Raw genomic sequence first — 19,652 nt, 5'->3', positions numbered from 1 at the left:
TTTCTCCTTTGACTTCCAATTCCTATATTCCTACAACTAAATTAACTAGCCAATAGATAGGAAAGGAAGCTGGAATATAGCTGGGCTTCTCAATCTTTTTCATGACATGGAACCTATAGAAAATGATAATACAGGTAATATCCACTGGGTAAATTAGAGATTTGAGGGCATACTTATATATATGATACTTAAGATAAAAAGTCTTTATGTTTTCTTTATATAATTATGGTAAGAGGAATAAAGCAAAGTATTGGAAGATATTAAATATTGGATTTGAATAGAGCTAATGCTTTTTCTCTCCTGAAAGGTGATAAGATCTTTAATTTGCTTCGTATTAAAATAAATCTTAAAAAAAATTTTATTATGATAAAATATATGTAACATAAAATTTTACATATATAACAAGCATTTCTTCCTCCACGTTCTTGACAACATTTATTTTTTGTTTTGTTTTGTTTTACAGTAGCCAAGATAATGGGTGTGAAGTCATATCACATTGCGGTTTTGATTTGCATCTCCCTAATGCTAGTGACATTGACCGTCTTTCTATGTGCTTATTGGTAATTTGCATATCTGTTAAGTTCTTTTGCTCACTTTGAATTGGGTTTTTTGCTTTCTTGTTGTTGAGTTGTAGGAGTTCTTTATATATTCTGGATATTAATCTCTTATCAGACTATGATTTGCAGATATTTTCTCAGATTCTATGGGTTGACTTTTCACTCTGTTGATAGTGTTCATTGATGCACAACATCTTTAATTTCGATGTAGTTCAGTTTATCTATTTTTTCTTTTGTTGCCTTTGCTTTTGGGGTCATATCCAAGACATAGCTGCCAAATTCAATGTCATGAGGCTTTTCCCCTGGCTTTGTTCTGAGAGTTTTATAGCTCTTATGTTTGGGGTTGTGATTTAGTCTGAGTTCATATTTGTGTATGATATAAGGTAAAGGTCCAACTTCATTATTTTGCAAATACTGTTCTTTTGCCTGCTGTTTGTGTTCATCTTTGATAAAGGGGTGTTGAAGTCTCTAACAACTATAGTGGATTCATTTATTTCTGTTTGCTGTTTTATTAGTTTTTGCCTCACTTTGACACTCTTGTTAGGCTCAGATATGTTGAGGATTGTTATGTCTTCTTGAACTATTGAACTTTTTGTCATTATGTAATACCTTCTTTATCCCTGATAACTTTCTTTACTTTGAAGTCTGTTTTGTCTGGAGCAAATAGAGTTTTCATACACAATTACATGTGAGTAAATTCTTGCATAAATATGAGTCATTTCTTATAACTCTGATGCGTTTTTTAATTTTAAAATTATTTAAAAATTCTCAAAAATTTAAATTATTCTAACTTGTTTTGAGAGCTAGGTCAAAAAATTTTATTAAAAGGTATTTAGTGATTCTCAAACACAAGTCATTAGTATTTTTATTTACTCAGCTGACAAATACTTATTGAGTACTTACCATGTGCCAGACTATTTTTGGTGTTGTTCAAATACATTAGGGATCCATGAGTTAAAAAAAAAAAAAAGAATATAATGGCTACAGTTCTTGTCTACAGAACTCCTGAAGGACTATTTACATCAAACTGTGTGTGTGTGTGTGTGTGTGTGTGTGTGTGTGTGTGTTTAAATGGAACCCTTGAGTTGTGCCCTGTGTTTCTCAAATACACTCGACTAAGAATTTCAACCCGTAATTCTCCCAACCATTTTCTCCTCCTCCTCCTCCTCCTCTTTCTTCCTCTTCTTCCTCTTCCTCTTCTTCCTCTTCTTCTTCTTCTCCTCCTTCTCCTCCCTCTCCTCCTTCTCCTCCCTCTCCTCCTTCTCCTTCTCCTTCTTGTTCTCCTTGCCCTTCTTCTTCTCCTCTCTTCCTCTCTTTCTTCTTCCTCATTTCTCCTTCCTTCCTCCTCCTCTTCTTCTTCTTCTCCTTCTACTATTAGAACATAGGAGCTGTTTTCTACACATTACGTAATGGAAAATGAGGTATTGTAATAACAAATGTCAAAAAATTCTTTAATCTTACAGTTATTTTCCCCACAGTGTTTATTGTAGCAAGGATAATAAAGCTTGAATAGCTGTTTTTCTACATATTCCTTTTGGATTCGCATCTTGATTTAACAACTTGGAATTGTAAATACTCTTAACTGTTAGTGTCAGTGGTTTTGAGCAGTGGGTCTCAAAATTTAGCATGCAGCAGAATAAGCTGAAACAATTTTTTTTTTTTTTTTTTTTTTTGCAGTATGCGGACCTCTCACTGTTGTGGCCTCTCCCGTTGCGGAGCACAGGCTCCGGACGCGCAGGCTCAGCGGCCATGGCTCACGGGCCTAGCTGCTCCATGGCATGCGGGATCTTCCTGGATCGGGGCACGAACCCGTGTCCCCTGCATCGGCAGGCAGACTCTCAACCACTGTGCCACCAGGAAAGCCCCTGAAACAATTTTTAAACAGATTGCTGAGCCCTACCCCAGAGTTCCTGATTCAGTAGGTCTGAGATAGGGCCCAAGAATTGGCACTTTAAATAAGTTTCCAGGTGATGCTGATGCTGCTGGTCCAGAACCATCCTTAGAGGACAACTAGTGTAGAGTATGAAATATGGGGAGAGGAATCTAACTCTAGTCCTGACTTCAGTATTTACCAAGGGAATTACCATTGGCACATTGTTTAATTTTAGATATCTCATGTATGAAATAGTAATGTATAATCCTACCTTCTTAGGTTTGTTGCAAGTATCAAATAATAAACTATTATTTAATACTCCCTAATTTAAAGGCGTACTAATTTAAAGACTGATTCTAAAAATTCCCATATTTTATACATTGTAGAAGCTAGTGTTTCTTTGACCTGAAATCTATTTCACAAAGAATATACATATTTTAGTGAGCCTTCTGAATTCCTGTTTTGGAATTAGATCATAAATAAATATAACTACATTGTGTAATTTCTTAGAGTTTTAAATTTATCAGTTGGTTTTTTTTTAAATGTGTTTCTTCTTGCCTCACAAAGAGCTATTCTCCAGTGAATGTCGTACAATATTGAAACAAGAACCATGGGTGCTCCTAATTAAAGTAGTTGACTGTAATACCTTTGTTATTGAATTTGAATTGGTAAAACAGGTGGTTATATAAAATTTCAACAAATGCTTTTTCTTCATTTTTGGTTTCATAAGACTAGGAAAGAGAAATCCAAAAGCTGCTAAAATTGTAAATCCTTTTTCAAAATTGAGATGCAAATTGTATGTGTAAAGGAGAATTTTGTTATAGAAAAGCAAGAAATATCTCCTGCTTATTTAGCAACATATTCAGGAAATATTTATTAAGCACCAATTGAGTTTAAGCCATTTTATAAGGTATTCTAGATACTTTAATAAGTTAAAATATGTGCCTTGGTATATTTATGATCTAGTGGGGCATATAACTTCATATTCAGTGAATTAAAATCTAATATGAAAAATGCATCTAAAAAGTTATGTATAGGGCTTCCCTGGTGGCGCAGTGGTTGAGAGTCCACCTGCTGATGCAGGGGACGTGGGTTCGTGCCCTGGTCTGGGAGGATCCCACATGCCGCGGAGCGGCTGGGCCCATGAGCCATGGCCGCTGAGCCTGCGCGTCCGGAGCCTGTGCTCCGCAACGGGAGAGGCCACAACAATGAGAGGCCCGCGTACCGCAAAAAAAAAATAATAAAAATAAAATAAAATACAATAAAAATAAAGTTATATATAAAATGCTATGGAATTCTTAAGTGAGGGGGTGATGTTGAATCGGGATTTTGAGTGTAGGAATTTAAGAAGGCTTGGAAATGAGAGTGTACTTGAGATATGTTGTGGAAGGTAAATCAAAGTAGTATAGGGGAAAGACCAAGAGTAGAGGTTATATGTGTGCTCAGGAGAAAGACCAGTGTAAGGGAGACAGAGATGTACATGTACATGATGTATCCAAGTAACTGCATGAACACATACGATGGGTATAAATCTCGGTGTCTGAGTAAAGTAATATATGAAAGATGAAGCTGGATATCAGTATAGAAAGTTATTTCTCAGATCCTGATGAATTGAGAATTTTATCCATAGAATGGTGGTGAACAAATTATGGCCTGTGGGCCAATTCTGCTCTGATGCCTGTTTTTGTTAATATAGTTGTATTGGGAACATGGCTATAATCATTCATTTAAGCAGTCCATAGATGCTTTTATGCCACAAAGACAGAGCTGATAATTGTAACAAAGACCGTATAGCCCACAAAGCCTAAAATATTTACCGTATGGCCTTTACAGAAAAATATCCTCTGATCCCGGTTATATACCAATTCAGCATGAAAGACCACTCTGGGTGATCTCGGAGAAGACAGCAGTGAGTGGTCCTGAAGGGAGATCTTAGTTTCTTGCCCAGGAATTGAACCTGGGTAGCCTGGATGAAAACCAGGAATCCTAGCCACTAGACCACCAGGGGCTAGGGGCTAGAAGCAAAGTGGCCCTAGCTCTTTCCCCCATTTGAAAGCAAGAATGTTTAAGGAGGCAAAAACTGTAAAAACAGTACAAAGTTTATTATTGGAGACACAGCATAACATGTGGAAGAGCACACAAACAGTTTGTTTATTTAAGGCAGCAGCAAGGCAGAAATACACATCCAGAGAGAAGGGGTATGGTGTCCTCTCTAAGAAGGAGAACAGTAAGTCAGAAGCAAAGCAGGGATACACACCTGGAGGGGACTGGGGGCATCCTGAATGAAGAGTGCTGGAAAGACATGATTTAATTCACTTACACAGGACAGTCCTTCCAGGTCTTTGTTTACCTTTGGCCAATTTTCTCGTGTTTTTTCACACCTGAATGTTTCCAGGACCGTCCCCAACATGCGTGCTCAACTTTTTGCTAAGCTTGATCCCACCACAGAGGCCTGTGGGTGCACGTGCACACATATTATGGGGTGGTGCCCCCCTCCCTTTTTGACCCCCAAGAAGCCTTCCTGCACATGCGCAGAGGGAAGTCTTCCTTAACCTCAGGAATGGGCACCTTATCTCTTTACCTCAGCAGAGCTCAGCTTCTGCCACTAGCTTTGTCCTTGGAGTTCCTGGGTGAGAACAAAGCTTCAATTTTACTGCACAGTTTGTATTTTCTGTTTCTCATGAAAGTAATCAAGTTCATGACAACTTTCAGTAGCTCATATCCCATCAGGTATGTTATAACAGCCTACATCATCATAATCGATCACAGGCTATATCTCAACCCAAAGGATAAGCCTGGAGAATATGTCCCTTATACTGTACAAGTATTAAAGGTCAATTGACCTAACTCAAGAATATTTTTATTTGTCCATGCAAGGGTATTTTTTCTTATTAATTTAATTAGGGTGAATACTCAGGAGAGTCTCAAATAAGGGGGAAAAAATGTCAATTTTTAAATTGCTTAATTTGTGTAATATTAAGACTTTAGAAACTGATTATCCTATGAGGCTTAGGCAACGTTCTTTAAAATAGCTTGGACTATAAATCAGATCTCTTTTAATAAGTGACTTTTTAATGACTTATACGTCATCGCCTGGGATCTTTATTTTCGCAACACCTGAGTGTAAAGCACTGCTTTCTTTAAACCTTTACTACTGTGTGGTTTATGATGTGTTTTGTTAGGAAAGGTATATTTCTATAAAACATCCTCCTTCCAGCCCTGTTTGAGAAATGACAATTTGAAGGCTGGTAGAGAGATGCTGATACTTTACGAGTGACAGCACTGTTAGGTGTGATCATTACTGCTGTATTCATCCCAGGAGGGCAGTTGATTTCCTTTGCAGGTACGTGCTCAGATAATCTCATCTCAGACATAGGCCAGTGTTCGTATAATTCTTCATTTTTCCATTAGGAATCATGCATACATCATGTGTCCCCAATTAATGCATAAAAGACTGGCGACCGAATGATATACTTTTACACTAGTCCGGTGTTTGTGGGGCGGTGTAAAAACACAAATGTAGTTTTGTTATTTGCATTTTTCAAATTGATCTCCTGGCATGTCTCCCTTTTTTCGTTTTCCTTGCAGTTGAAATATATATATTTCAAGGATATATAATTATAAAGAATTGTTTCAATAATTTATTTTAAATTTATTATTGGGACTGAATTTTCTCAAGTTATACTGTATTGAGGAAATTAAACATTAACATTTTTCATCGTGTAGTTTCTGGGAAATTAGTACAGGGACCTCCAGTTGAAGAACCATTGAGTAGATGCTTTTATCATTACTAGAATTGTGACTTTTAGTCACTTAATTCTTCCATGGTCTCTAACATTGTTCTGTCTTTTTATGTTTTTTTCTCCCCCAGCCTGGAATATATTATTATCAACTTTTCCTGTGTAATTTTATCTGACTCTACAGTTCTGTCACTCCATTGGTCTATTTATTGCCACATGTGCTGTACTGATTTTAAACTACCTTGTGTGTTTTGTTTATCAAGTACTTTTGGAGAGTCTACTGTGAACCAGGCACTGTGTAGGAAAGAAAATAGCCATGGCCCCCAAACAAAGATAAAAACATATTAGCATTTGGGGACGTTTCATTCTGTTCTTCCTTGTATGTATGTAGTTATATGATATGTATGTATAAAGACATACACACACTACAAACACACAGGCATTGCTGAACGTCTGGCATAGTGCATGACATATAGTAGATAGTAAGCGTAACATTCGTTAAATGGGATGCAAATGTTTTCTCCCATTCACTCGTTGGCCTTGATCATCATATTGGTATCTCTGATAAACTGAAATCCTTAATTTGAATACAGTCCTATTTTTTGTATTTCCCCTTATGGATAGTAATCCTTATATATTATTAAAAATTCTCAGTCTCATATCATGAAGATATTGTTATGTATCTTAGGCAAGCTTTGTTGTCTTACCTTTCACATTTCAGGTACATTCTACCTGCAGTTTATTATTTTTGAATGCTGTGAAATAGGGGTCAAGGTTTGTTTTTTCCCCACAAGGCTACCTAATTTATTCAATCCACATTGAAAAGATTGTCCTTTCCTTCACAGCTCTGAAGAGCTAAGCTTTTCATAAATCAGATGTATAAATATATGTAGAATTTTCAGGACTCTTTTATCCATTTCTCTGGCCCATTTTTCCGTCTTTACTTCAATACCACCCTGTCTTGATTATTCTACCATTATAATGAATCAGTATCTGATAGAGTAAATTGTCTAACTTTGTTCTCCTTTGTGATGAAATTGGCTATTCTTAGTCCTTTGGATTTCCATATTAAACTTAGAATCAGTTTGTCAATTTTGGGGAAAATATATCTACTAAAATTATGCTGGATCACAGTGAATCTGTGAACCAATGAAGAATTCATGTATTCATCTTTGTTCTCAGCATCTGTGGGGTCCTGGGATATTAAACACACACAAGGAACAAAGCTGGAACTTTTTATTCATTGACACACAATTCAGACAAATTAATATAATAATCCTAGCTCTTCAAAGCAGTCTTAATTCATACCCTGTGTAGTTCACAGGGCACTGAATTCTTTATTAGCAGCAACTAATGACATAAACATAACCACAAATCACAACTACCATTTATTAAATATGTAAGATGGGCCAGTACTGGGATAGAAAGTCCACTTATTTTATTTCTCCTAGTAGTAACATGGAGCTATCCTGTTTTATAAATGAAGAAACCGATAGGTTCAGAGAGGTTGAATAACCTGCCTAATGTTGCCCGTCTAGTAAGTGCTGAGGTCAGAGGCCAGCCCTGCCATGTCTTTTGCCCACAGCACATTCCCAGTGCCTTGGACAAGTAACACTGGAAAGACTGACTCAGTAAATACATGGTGACTGAATGAATACCTCTCTCTTTCTCTCCATCTATTTTCTATTAATGATTCATGTCTTTCCTCAAAAAAAAAAAAGATAAAACTTTCAAAATGGTTTTAATAAGTAGCAGGTTTAAACTCCATGGTACCAGTATCACATGTGGTGAAAAAGTGGTGTGAAATATAATTAATCAAAGAAATTAAAGAGTGCCAGAAAGTCCGAATTTTGAGGAATCACTTCCTTATTTAATATTTCAAAAATAGCATGTCTTTAATGTTTTATTATCTCTTTTTTGAATTGGTAATTAAAGTGGGGGCATAAACTCTATCCCTTATGGCAAGATTACGTTGATATTTAAGTGTTTCCATCATTATTTTCCCTCTCTGGTTTGGAACTAGGGGGAAAAAAAGACACACTTTAAAAATTATCTACCCACTTAAGCCAGATGATGGAGAGACTTGAGTCCTGATAACAGTGTTTGTGCCCCTGGATCCAACTGTGCCTGAAGCTGGTGTATCCCCTGTACTTTTCAGTTGTGTGAACTAATAAATACCCTTCTTTACTTAAAACAACATTAAAAGGTTATCTACCTGCTTATTAAAATATGTTTAAGTAAAACTTACCTAAATTATTAGATAAAATAAATTTGAACCTGAAAGCCTTTTAGACCAGTGAATAGAACTCCAAGACAGTTTCCTTTCTCTTTTTCATACTTTAATTATTTATATTTTTGTTCTTTTTATGCCTCTTCTAAATGTATTCAGTGCTTCAATGTCTCATTTTGCCCACATAAAAAAACTCTACAAAACTGATCAGAGTATCAGCAGTATTATTATAAAACAATCAACCAAGTTATTACATATTAGACCTAATGATTTCAACCTTTACCATAATTTTTGTACATTGTACCAATGGACACATGGATTCAAAATCAAAATAGTAGAATTATTTATGCATCACCATTGTTCTAAAAACATTGTTATACTTTTAGGAGAAATTTTAGAACAATAAAATATGGTTAATGACAAACTGTATTTTATGATTTTCTTTTTTTACCTGATAAGTGCATCATTCCTTCCCCAGAAATACCGCAGATGGCTGGTACCTGTATGCTGATAGCTCCAATGGAAAGTTTGGTGACATGGCTGACATTCTCACTCCTGTTATTTCACGCACGGGACCAAAATGTACCCTGGTATTCTGGACTCATATGAATGGTGCCACAGTTGGTTCTCTCCAGGTACTGCTTAGGCAATTGCATTTTCTGAATTTCTTCTACAAAAATTTATATTGTATAATTCAGTGTTATTAAAATATGTAGTCTGCTAATAAATGAAAATGGACAGTTATCAACACTTCACTGGTTTGAAAACAGTATGATTGAAAAAAAACTTTAGTAGAATTGGACCTGAATGGCTAATAGGATTTCTTTAAACTATTCTATTTATGATTATGGTCTTTATTCTGAGGTTGCAGCTTCTGTGTAATACTGTTTTACCCTTGAAATATGTCATATAGGTTTCAGTATCAATATTCTGAGAATAACACAATCAAGTGAATATATACATTTTGGTGATATTCGGATGTGCCTTCTTGCTGTCTTTGATATAGTGGTGCTACATTCTCCAATATTCTCTTTCAAATTGTTTTTTTGTAAAAAAAGAAATTAAATTGTTTCATACTCACAAAAGGTTGCAAGAATCTCACAGACAACTGCATTCTACCTTTCACTCAGAGATTCTGGTTTTTTGCCCATTGTCCCAATAACATCTTTTATAGGAAAAATTGAGTTGAATACAGAATTACTTATCACACTCCATTGTTATTTCTTTCTAGTGTCTTTATTTTTTATAAATTTATTTATTTTTATTTTATTTTTGGCTGCGTTGGGTCTTCGTTGTTGCATGCGGGCTTTCTCTAGTTGTGGCAAGCAGGGGGGCTACTCTTCGTTATGGTGCACAGGCTTCTCATTGCAGTGGCTTCTTGTTGTGGGGCATAGGCTCTAGGCACGCAGGCTTCAGTCGTGTGGCACGTGGGCTCAGTAGCTGTGGCTCGCAGGCTCTAGAGCTCAGGCTCAGTAGTTGTGGCACATGGGCTTAGTTGCTCCGTGGCATGTGGGATCTTCCCGGACCAGGGATGGAACCCGTGTCCCCTGCATTGGCAGGTGGATTCTCAACCACCACACCACCAGGGAAGTCCCTAGTGTCTTTAAAACTGAAGTAATTCCTTCATTTCCCTTAAACTTTATGATCTTGATATTTTTAAAGGTTATAATCCAGTCATTTTGTGAAACGTCCTTCAAATTGGATTTGTTCAATGTTAAGCATGTTTTTCCCTGTAATATCACCAATATTGTATTATTTTTATTGTATCCCATTGGTTAGTACATGATGTCTATTGGTCTCAGTACTTTTGTTCCCTTTGTTATCAATAAATATTTTGTGATGAGATATTTTGAGAGTATGTAAAATCCTGATCTCAACTCAATTATACCCACTAATTTTTGCTTCCTTTAGTATTTTTTGCCACATTAATTTTACTATGATGATTGCCTATTTGTGTCTAACTCCATTATTCTGTCTACATTTGTAGGTTGGTTTTCTCTTGTTAGAAAAATTCTCCATTTATTGATTTATATCAGTGTGGACTCATGGATTCCTATTTTATCCAATTTGTTGTCAACACTATTACTATTTATTGGTTCTTACATTGTCCCAGATTCAGTTATAGGAGACCCTTTAAACTGACTTCTATGTCTCTTTGACAAGTCCAATCATTCTTTGATCATTTCCTTTCTTTCTGGCCAAGAAGATGTTCCAGACTCATCTTTTTGTTATCCTGTTCCATCCTTGGAGGTAACTATTTTTCCAGAGGGTCCTGGTTTCTTTTAGATGACCAAGTTATACGGACAAAACAGAAAGAGGTTCTGCAATTTTAATGCAGATCCCCTAGATCCTGTCTTCCCCTATTAGACATGCCTTATATAATAGATAAGGTTTGTAAGTATATGTATAGACACATCATTTACACAGAGAAGCCAACTCAATTTTGAAGCATCTCCGTTTATACTCTGTTTCATAGCTTATGTGACATTTTCCAAGAAGCCATGTCTGAAAAATAAATCCCCAGATTTCAGAATTGTTTACATGAGCAGTTTTAGACCAGGGATATCTCGCTAAAAGCAGCCATAGGTAAGGTCTCTCCCCCTGTCAAATAGCATTAATTTGTTTTCCAAAAAGTCTGTGTTTAGTATATTTGCAAAGAGATTACACTTGGGCTGCCTGCTTTATTTTTCCCCAGTAAATAGAAGTAGACTGCAGATCAGCTGCTTAACCACTTCTTTCCTAGTAGCTTGATGTAATTTTAATATTAGGTATTTTTTTTTATTTTTTAACTGTCTTATTCTACGATTTTCCTGGCCATATTAAATATTATTTTCCTCCCCAAATTAGAAAAACATATTTTAAAAATGCTGTTACTTTTTTTTAATTGGAAACATGTTAAAATGTATAAAGTAATTTTGGAAGAATAGTTTTATTTATTATAGGTGAGACTTCTCACCAAAAACAGTTTAAGAGTAAACTTGTTTGTGTATATGTATGTGTGCATGTTTAATAATCTGAAAGCATCCAAGTAGTCTTGTGGATTGATGTGACCATTTACCATTTGTGTCTCATTGAGTTTTTAAAAATGCTTTTAGACAAAACAATCAATACAGCTAACTACAGGGTTTGCATCAGAAAAATGAGAATTACTTACCAGGTATATTTTGTGGTTGAGATTAATTATCTGAAATAGGCTTTCATTTTTTCAGAATAAGATTTTGTGTTAGTAGATGAAAAATTATAAAACAGCCTTAAAATTTTATAAGTAGTTAATTATAAAATAATTAAAATGGTAATACATATGATCCTTATTTTGTGCACAGCTGAGTAAAATAACATTAAATGTTGCATTATTATGTTGCATGAACACAGTTAAATACATCATCTAAGTACATCATCTAATACATCTAATACGTCATCTATTAAATACATCCTCTAAGTCAGTTATTTTAAAATGTGGAACTCTACTGCTCTTCCCTATTTAATTACTTTCTTCATGGCTCATTTTGTGTCATTCTAAAAGAAGAGCCATGATAATTTGTTTGCTGAGATGATTCTCAATTTCCCTTTAGAATGAGGGTCCATTTGTTGGTTGGGGAGCTCTTACTGGCTTAGATGAGTAGGTGCCCACTCATATCACCCGTATGTGCTGTTGGAATTGAATGGACTCCCATTGTAACATCACCATCCCCACTGAACCTAATGTCATTCTCAAAACTGTGTTTAGTAAACAATTCTGTGCTTTTCATGTGACTACATGAATATTATTTAATATTGAGACGTCCAATTGTTCTTGCTGTCAGATTTTTAAAAATTAAGGTAGTTAAAAGTTCTTAATCAAATGGTGCCAGGTAACTTCAGACTTGACTGACAGATATTCATGCACAACTTTATTACACGAAGCTCATGAGGTACCCTGGGGACACAGTGCTGTTGTAGAAAACAAAGACATCTAATGAAAAATGTCTGAGCTTTTCTCTCAGGGATTCATGTTATTAAAATGAAAAAAAATTACTGGGAGAATTCTATATGTTTAGAATTTGTCAAGGTAACATATTTCAACACTTCTTACTTGATTTATCTCTGCAGGTACTCAGCAAGATAGACAATGTTACTTCTAAACTGTGGGCTCAAAGCGGACAGCAAGGTGCACAGTGGAAAAAAATAGAGGTGTTTTTAGGCGTTCATTCGCATATACAGGTTTGTAATCCAAGTATTTAGGTGATGATTGAGTTTTGTTGATTCTTTAATTTTAATTTATTTCCTCTACCCCTTGTCTTCTTGTCTCTCTTTCCCTTTCTGATGTACTGTATGAACGCTCACCACTCCATACAGCATTTTCCATAAGGAATTTGCGGTTCTGAAATGCCCTAATTTTTTTTCCCAAAGAGGCAACCATTTTTCTAGGAACATCTCATTTTAGTGACAACCATCTCCTGCCTCCACAATCAGGCTCCTACATGTTAAGAACACCTCCCACTATTTTGCAAATATATTCTCAGAGACTGCAGAGTAATTACATTAGTTTATTTCAAACCCAATTAAAGAGACCTTTGAAAGCATACTATATTGTTGAACCTTATTAGAGGAAATAGATTTACTAGACTGAAAAATATTTTCAGAGGCACAAAATTGGGTGATGCTGTATTTGTCTTCATGTAGATTACAATAATATTAGGAGGATAAGACCCAAAAATAAAGGGAAAGAACAAGTAATACATAGAATAAAAGGTTTAAACTGAAAGTAATTATATGCCAGGATATTTAGTGTGAATTTTATTTTTTTATGGATTATCAGGAAAACAGGAGCTCCATGGGTGTGTGTGTGTTTTGCTTTTGGAGTTTTTGCTTGTTTTGTTTTGTTTTGTTTTTGACAGAAGGGTTGTTTATTGGAAGGTAAAACTTAGCTATTAAGATTTAAGATTAGATAAGGGAGAGTGGGAATCCAGAGCCATTTATGTCAGAGAACATTTTTTCTTAGTCATAACTGCACAGGGCTTAATTCCTTGAATTTAGAGCCACTTATCTATAGATACAAGCTATAATATCTTTGCTAATTATACAGAGGACTGGAAATGCAATATGTAGCGAGAGTAACCAACTCAGCTGTGAATATTCAGTAACTGTATCTACAATCACATGCCATATCTGATAGACCAGCCCCTTTCAACTCCACTGGAAGCACAGGCTAGATACAGCTGTTTAAAGGCATTGATACAACATTATCCCCAATTTCTTAGAATGTTAGCTATAATAAATCCCATATATTTTTGACCTCTTGCTGGGACCCAGTTTTCTTATGGGTCATTTGTAGATAATTTAGGAAATGGATAAGAAGTAAGTTCAACCTGAAGAAGAAAAGACTAGACAGCAGTTTAGTGGCCTTGCACAGTATGAAATTTATCATTAAGAGGATTCCACCTGTTTAACCTCCAAGACCTTTTAACTGAGGCAAGAAGAATCATCCGCAAGAACATGCAGAAGGCTGTGCTGCTGCCGGGCATCGGCTTCCACTTCAGGCAGTGAATTCTTAACTAGTCTGCGCAAGTAGAATATTTGCGTGGTAAAATCATGTTCAGAGCAACATTAAGGGCTTCCCTGGTGGCGCAGTGGTTGACAGTCTGCCTGCCGATGCAGGGGACATGGGTTCGTGCCCCGGTCCGGAAGGATCCCACATGCCGCGGAGCGGCTGGGTCCGTGAGCCATGGCCGCTGAGCCTGCGCATCTGGAGCCTGTGCTCCGCAACGGGAGAGGCTACAACAGTGAGAGGCCCGTGTACCGCAAAAAACAAAACAAAACAAAACAAAAACAAACAAACAAAAAAAACATTAAGAGGGATTTAAGCAGTGGAATCAATTATTGATTTAGTCTTTCTGAAATTTCATTTTTCACATTGAAATTTGAAGAGAAATATGCCCATGTTGTTTGAATCTTAAAATGAAATATTAATGGTTTCTGAATATTTGATGTTTAATGTGATTCATTCCTTCAGTAAAAACATACCAAGAACCTACTATGTGCAAGCACCTTACTATGCACTGGAGAAATAGTAGTGAGACGCACATACTATCCATGCTTCTTCCATTTTTACAGTATCAGTCCCTTTAGCCTCAGAAACATGAGCGCCTTTAACCCTTGAGTAAAAGCATACAGCATTGGGTAGTTTTCACAGTTATATTTGGGAACCCCCAATTTAAGCATAGCATTTAATTATAATAATTTTTATAACTAGAGCAATCACATACCTGGCACTTACTAAGTGCTAAGTTCTGTTCTATGAACAAAAAATTTACTCCTGTAACTGTATGAGGTACCTACCTTTATTACCTGCATTTTATAGATTAGGCACAGAAATACCTAGAACTTGGATAACTTGCCCTACTTATATAACTACAATGGCAGTGATACGCTTTAAACACAGGCAGGTCATCTACAAGTCCATAATACAAATGCTATGCTCTATTGCTTCCTAAATTTTACAAAATGATTGACCCAGCTTTTATTTTACCAGAAAAAAATATATCATAATTGCTCTTGAAAAAAAGTTTAATCACATTCAGTATTAAAGTCTGTGGAATCTTAACCAACATCGTGTGGCATTGGATTATCTGATTTCTTAATCACAGAGCATTGTCTCACAGATTTAAATTAAATGTTCAGATATATCCAGATAATACAGTACCTTTTTCAATTTGTGTATCCATGTTTTTGTTGGGCTCAATTTTCTTATAAAAGAGTTGTAGTCATTATTCTTTCTAGTTTCACCTCGTCTTAATCACATCCAAGCTCTTAATCTATCTTACAAATTTATTTTTCTTTTCTAGCACATCTTCTCTGAAGAAAACAAATGTATGCCTTTTATGTAAATTTGATACATGAATTTATATAAAAATTGTACATTTATTTGCTTTTTTATAATAATGTGAAAGGCATGATTTTCAGTTATTCTATTCTCTCATCTTAAAAGGAAAACAACTAGGTTTTCATACAATAGTATAAAAGCATAACACATCTTAAGGAAAAACTACTTCTTTCAAGAAAAGTAATTGATTAGATTTGGTAAAAAGATGTTTGGGAGTTTGATGACGATAACTATTTTGTATAAAAATCATGGAAGTAAATAGGTATTTCTTGTTAATGCATCTCTAATTGTCCTAAATTTACTTTAAAATATATGAATATTTCTTATGCTAACACACAAATATATATTTAACTTGCAGACAAATTCAATAGAAGCTGTCTCAATTAGTTTCACTTTGAAAACTGTAGTGAGTCCTGTGACTAAGTTTCATCAGTTCTATCAAAGTCTGTAGAAGTGGGATCTCACCGTCCAGCAGTGGCACACAGGAGGATTTCATTCATCACATACATTAATCAAAGGCACATCACAATCATTTCAAGTCCAAAGATGCGGCCAATTAAAAAAATTCATAGTTTTGAGGTTCGACATATTTTCGATTTCAAATAGTTGAGCTGAACAGATCAGAGGAATGGCAAGAAGTGGATGAAATAAAGTAAAAGATATGCTTGCATCTTCTGTCTCTTGGTGCATTCCGTCACCTGGTTGACCTGCTTCCACGTGTGATGAGGCTGTCAGAAGTGAGCAGGTTTTGTTTTGGGTCTGCGAGTTGCAGAGGCTGCAGTGGTAGGTGACTCCTGCCAGTTTCTTAGGCCCTGTATCCTGAAAATCTAGACAAGAGACAATGGTGTTGCCACTCCCACATCCTTACCTGGTGAGTGTGGTAGAGATCTTCGATGTCCCTCAAACTTCCTGGGCCAGTTTCATCGTAGGGATTACGGGGTCATTTTTATCAGATTCAAGCCCTTATGTTCTGTACTGTATTTACTGTTTGCCCCAAGTTTTGGGTTCCTGATGGACGAGTCAACTGATATTGGCTTTATTTTTTTTAAAGGTTGTCTTCAGGGCAAAACGTGGTATCAGTTACATAGGAGATGTGGCAGTGGATGATATTTCCTTTCAAGATTGTGCCCCCCTGCTTAGCACAGACAGAACGTGTACGGCTCAAGAATTCACATGCGCTAACAAGCACTGCATCGCCAGGGACAAGCTGTGTGATTTTGTGAACGATTGTGCTGATAATTCAGATGAGACTCCTTTCATCTGTGGTGAGTGGAAGTGTTCTGTCTCCTTACTTTTGCCTTTGTCTCCCACAACCTTCCTCTGTGCAATGGGTTCATCGATGAAAAATACAGAGTATATATAACTCAGCAGCCAAGGCAGGTAAGGTGATTTAACCATTTAAATACATTCCTTTCTCCCTCTCAGTACTTAATTTAGAACCGAAAGTCATTTAAAACTAATCAATGGCTTTCTGTTTGTATGTGAAGAATTGGAGATTAACTGGAAAACAGGTGTCTTCAAAGACAAACGGTATGCAAGCAAGTATTTTCCATATGAAATAAATTTTTGGAAAGAAGGCAAGCAAAACGTCCATAAACGGCAATTCATGCCTTTGTGCTTTGACGGATTTCAGGGAGTTGTCATTCCCTTGGGTCGATTATGAGCTGGGATAAGTGGCTAAAAAAACAAAAAATCAATATCCAGATAATGTATAAAATAGGCAACGTGATCTCCTAAGGGAAACACATATCAGCTGTGTAATATTGTTACAAGAGATCAACTCATAATAAATGACACCTATTAAAATATCCTTAGCTAAATGGGCCATATGTGCTCATTCAGGGAAGCCTGTAAAATCATGGAACACAGTGCACGGTTGCCTCATTTCACTGCAAATGAAGTGAATGCAAATTGTCAGAATTAAGGTTGACAAATTATTCCACTATTACCAATAATAATTTCTGAGCTAGCGTACTACAGTTTGATCTCTTTTTTGCCTCTTGAAACCAAATCTGGAATCACAAGAACAACGTCAGTATATTAAGAGCTCACATTTACATAGAACTTTTAACTTTCAAAGCCCTTCTATCTACTGATCTCCACTTGATCTTCACAGAAACCCGACGAGTAAGTGGGACAGATATTATTAGTGCATTCCATGGATAAAGCTGCTGAACAAGAGTGGCTAAGATTTGGTCAAATTTCATAAAACTGGTACTGACAGAGTTGATCCTAGTTTCCAGGTACTTTGATTTATGATTCACTGCTTTGCCCAAGCCACCATACCACTTCTGTGTACAACTGAATCTTAGGAAAAGCAAAAAAGTTGTGGATGTAGAAATCCTGTGTATATCCAATAACTGTTTGTTTCTTCAAGTGTGGATTATATCTTATAATATCAATTATTACTATTATATGAACCAAGCAAAACTGTTTGGCTAATCTTGTATTCTGTATTAATTTTTACCTTTATCTTATGAATATTTTTGCTGCGTTTTTTGTTATTTTCTGCATCAAATGCTTTTACATTTTCTTCATTGCCATTTTCATTTGAGTCACAAATCTATTAGCTAATCAGTCGAACAGAACAGATACTATGCTTTTGAATTTTATTTGTCATGTTGCCAACTTATCTCTTTCCCAAGATATGATTTAATGCAATGTTTTCAGTGTTTAAAGTATTTTATTTCTGGCTAAATTTTCCTTGAACTCTTTGTACTTAGATAATAACTTTGCAAATATTTCTAGGAATCCTCTATCTGTGTTTGGGAGGGTATACTGATATACTAAGAGGGTCAGAGAAATGTACTGAAATTTATTGTCTTGGTGGTTCTTTTGTATGGAAAATAAAGACAAAAGTAATTACAAGCCCTTGGAGGGAAAGTTTTATCAGAAGGTGCTTTCTGGTGAACTGATTGCCAAATCACTGTAACATTTGAATGGGGCTGTGATATCAGTAATACTGGAGCAAGAGAGATGAATTAGTTCCAGATATTATATAAGGAGAAGAAAATTTTTTCAGCTCCTTAGAACAAATAAACAACCAAAAAGTTGGAACAAACCTTAAAAGTAACCCACATTTTGATATTGGTTCTTATTACATGAATATAATTTCTTTTTATATAACACTGCTTATTTTATTATGTATTTAAAAATTCAATTGTATTCCTACGTTAATGGTTTTAAATGTTTTAATTATAGAGTGGCTAGAACCTGCTATATGAAATATGAGTGCTGTTATTTTTCCTGCATATACTATAAACTTTGATTCTTAATTAGACCCAGAAGAATAGGAAGAAAAACTTAAAAAAAAAAATCACCATAGCAACTGATCTCAGAAGTTTGGCTGACAACCAACCAAGAATTTAGGCTTAGGTTTCATGATCTTTGGAACTTGTGTGAGGTTATTTTGGTTTGTTTTGGGTTGTTTTTTTTTTTTTTTTTTTTTTTTGGTGAGAAGTCTAAGTAAAGGCTGAACATGCATCACAACTCTAAAAAAACGTCTAAAATATCATTTGGTATAAATACACCACCTAGGAATAGAAGAAAGAATGAAACTGCTGAGCTCTTTGTAAAGGCATAGACTATCTCTGACAAAGGAAAAGAAAATAATCCTTTATAAAACAAAAGTACCTGTGGCTTTAATTTTCTGTAGACCAATATAGGCTCATAAAGCAAGATTTGGAAGAAAGATTAACTGGTTTCTTTTTTTGCTTTATAATATAAATATATCTAAAATATAGGACATAGTCAAAAAGAAAGTGATTGGTGTATCTGAGAAATCTGAAATTTTAGTTGAACATATTTTGCCATTGGTACAGAGGCTCCTTTGGCAAACAATCATATTTTTGTTTCTCTGTACTTTCCAATTAGCATATTTATTGGTGATACACAAGAGTATCTCAGGCATGCTCAAAATAATTTAATTCTGCACTGTGATTAGTAAGGATGCAGGATATTTGACCAGAATAATTAGTAAGTAATCGGAACCTAATGGGCACATGTAATACTGTATTTCCCAACTGCAGACATCTATTTCAAGTACACACAGAATATATGTTATTAAGCACTAAGCAAACTTCAGTAATTTTAAATGGATTAAAGTGAAATGGATTACATCTTTTGAATTAGGCTGGAAATCAGTTGTAAGACAAAAGCTAGAAAATTCCCTGTTAGTTAGAAGACACATTTGATAACCCATCTCCCCACCAAAAAAATTACAGTAAAATTAGAAAATGTTTTAAATAAATAATAATAATAATAGTGCATTAAAAAACCTGTGGTATTTAGTTAAGAAAATGCTTAGTGAAAAATTTATATGCTTAAATCCTTACCAAAGAAAGTAATTAGCTAATAATACAGATTAATAGAATAGAACACAAATGTCAGA

General features: G+C 35.3%; 1 protein-coding gene across 1 annotated transcript in view; it reads left to right on the top strand.

Moving 5' to 3' along the window:
* Window positions 1-19,652, top strand: part of MALRD1 (MAM and LDL receptor class A domain containing 1) — a 584,500-nt gene that overhangs the window by 222,501 nt on the left and 342,347 nt on the right. Inside the window, exons 23-25 of the mRNA XM_060293508.1 lie at window positions 8,879-9,035; window positions 12,490-12,600; window positions 16,314-16,527. Coding sequence (XP_060149491.1) covers window positions 8,879-9,035; window positions 12,490-12,600; window positions 16,314-16,527 — 482 coding nt within the window. The remainder of the gene's footprint in view (window positions 1-8,878; window positions 9,036-12,489; window positions 12,601-16,313; window positions 16,528-19,652) is intronic.

Source organism: Globicephala melas, chromosome 2 (genome assembly GCF_963455315.2).
Source record: "Globicephala melas chromosome 2, mGloMel1.2, whole genome shotgun sequence".
In the NCBI taxonomy this organism is placed as follows: domain Eukaryota; kingdom Metazoa; phylum Chordata; class Mammalia; order Artiodactyla; family Delphinidae; genus Globicephala; species Globicephala melas.
Note: the sequence above shows the minus strand (reverse complement) of the source record. Positions and strands in the feature narration are given on the sequence as shown.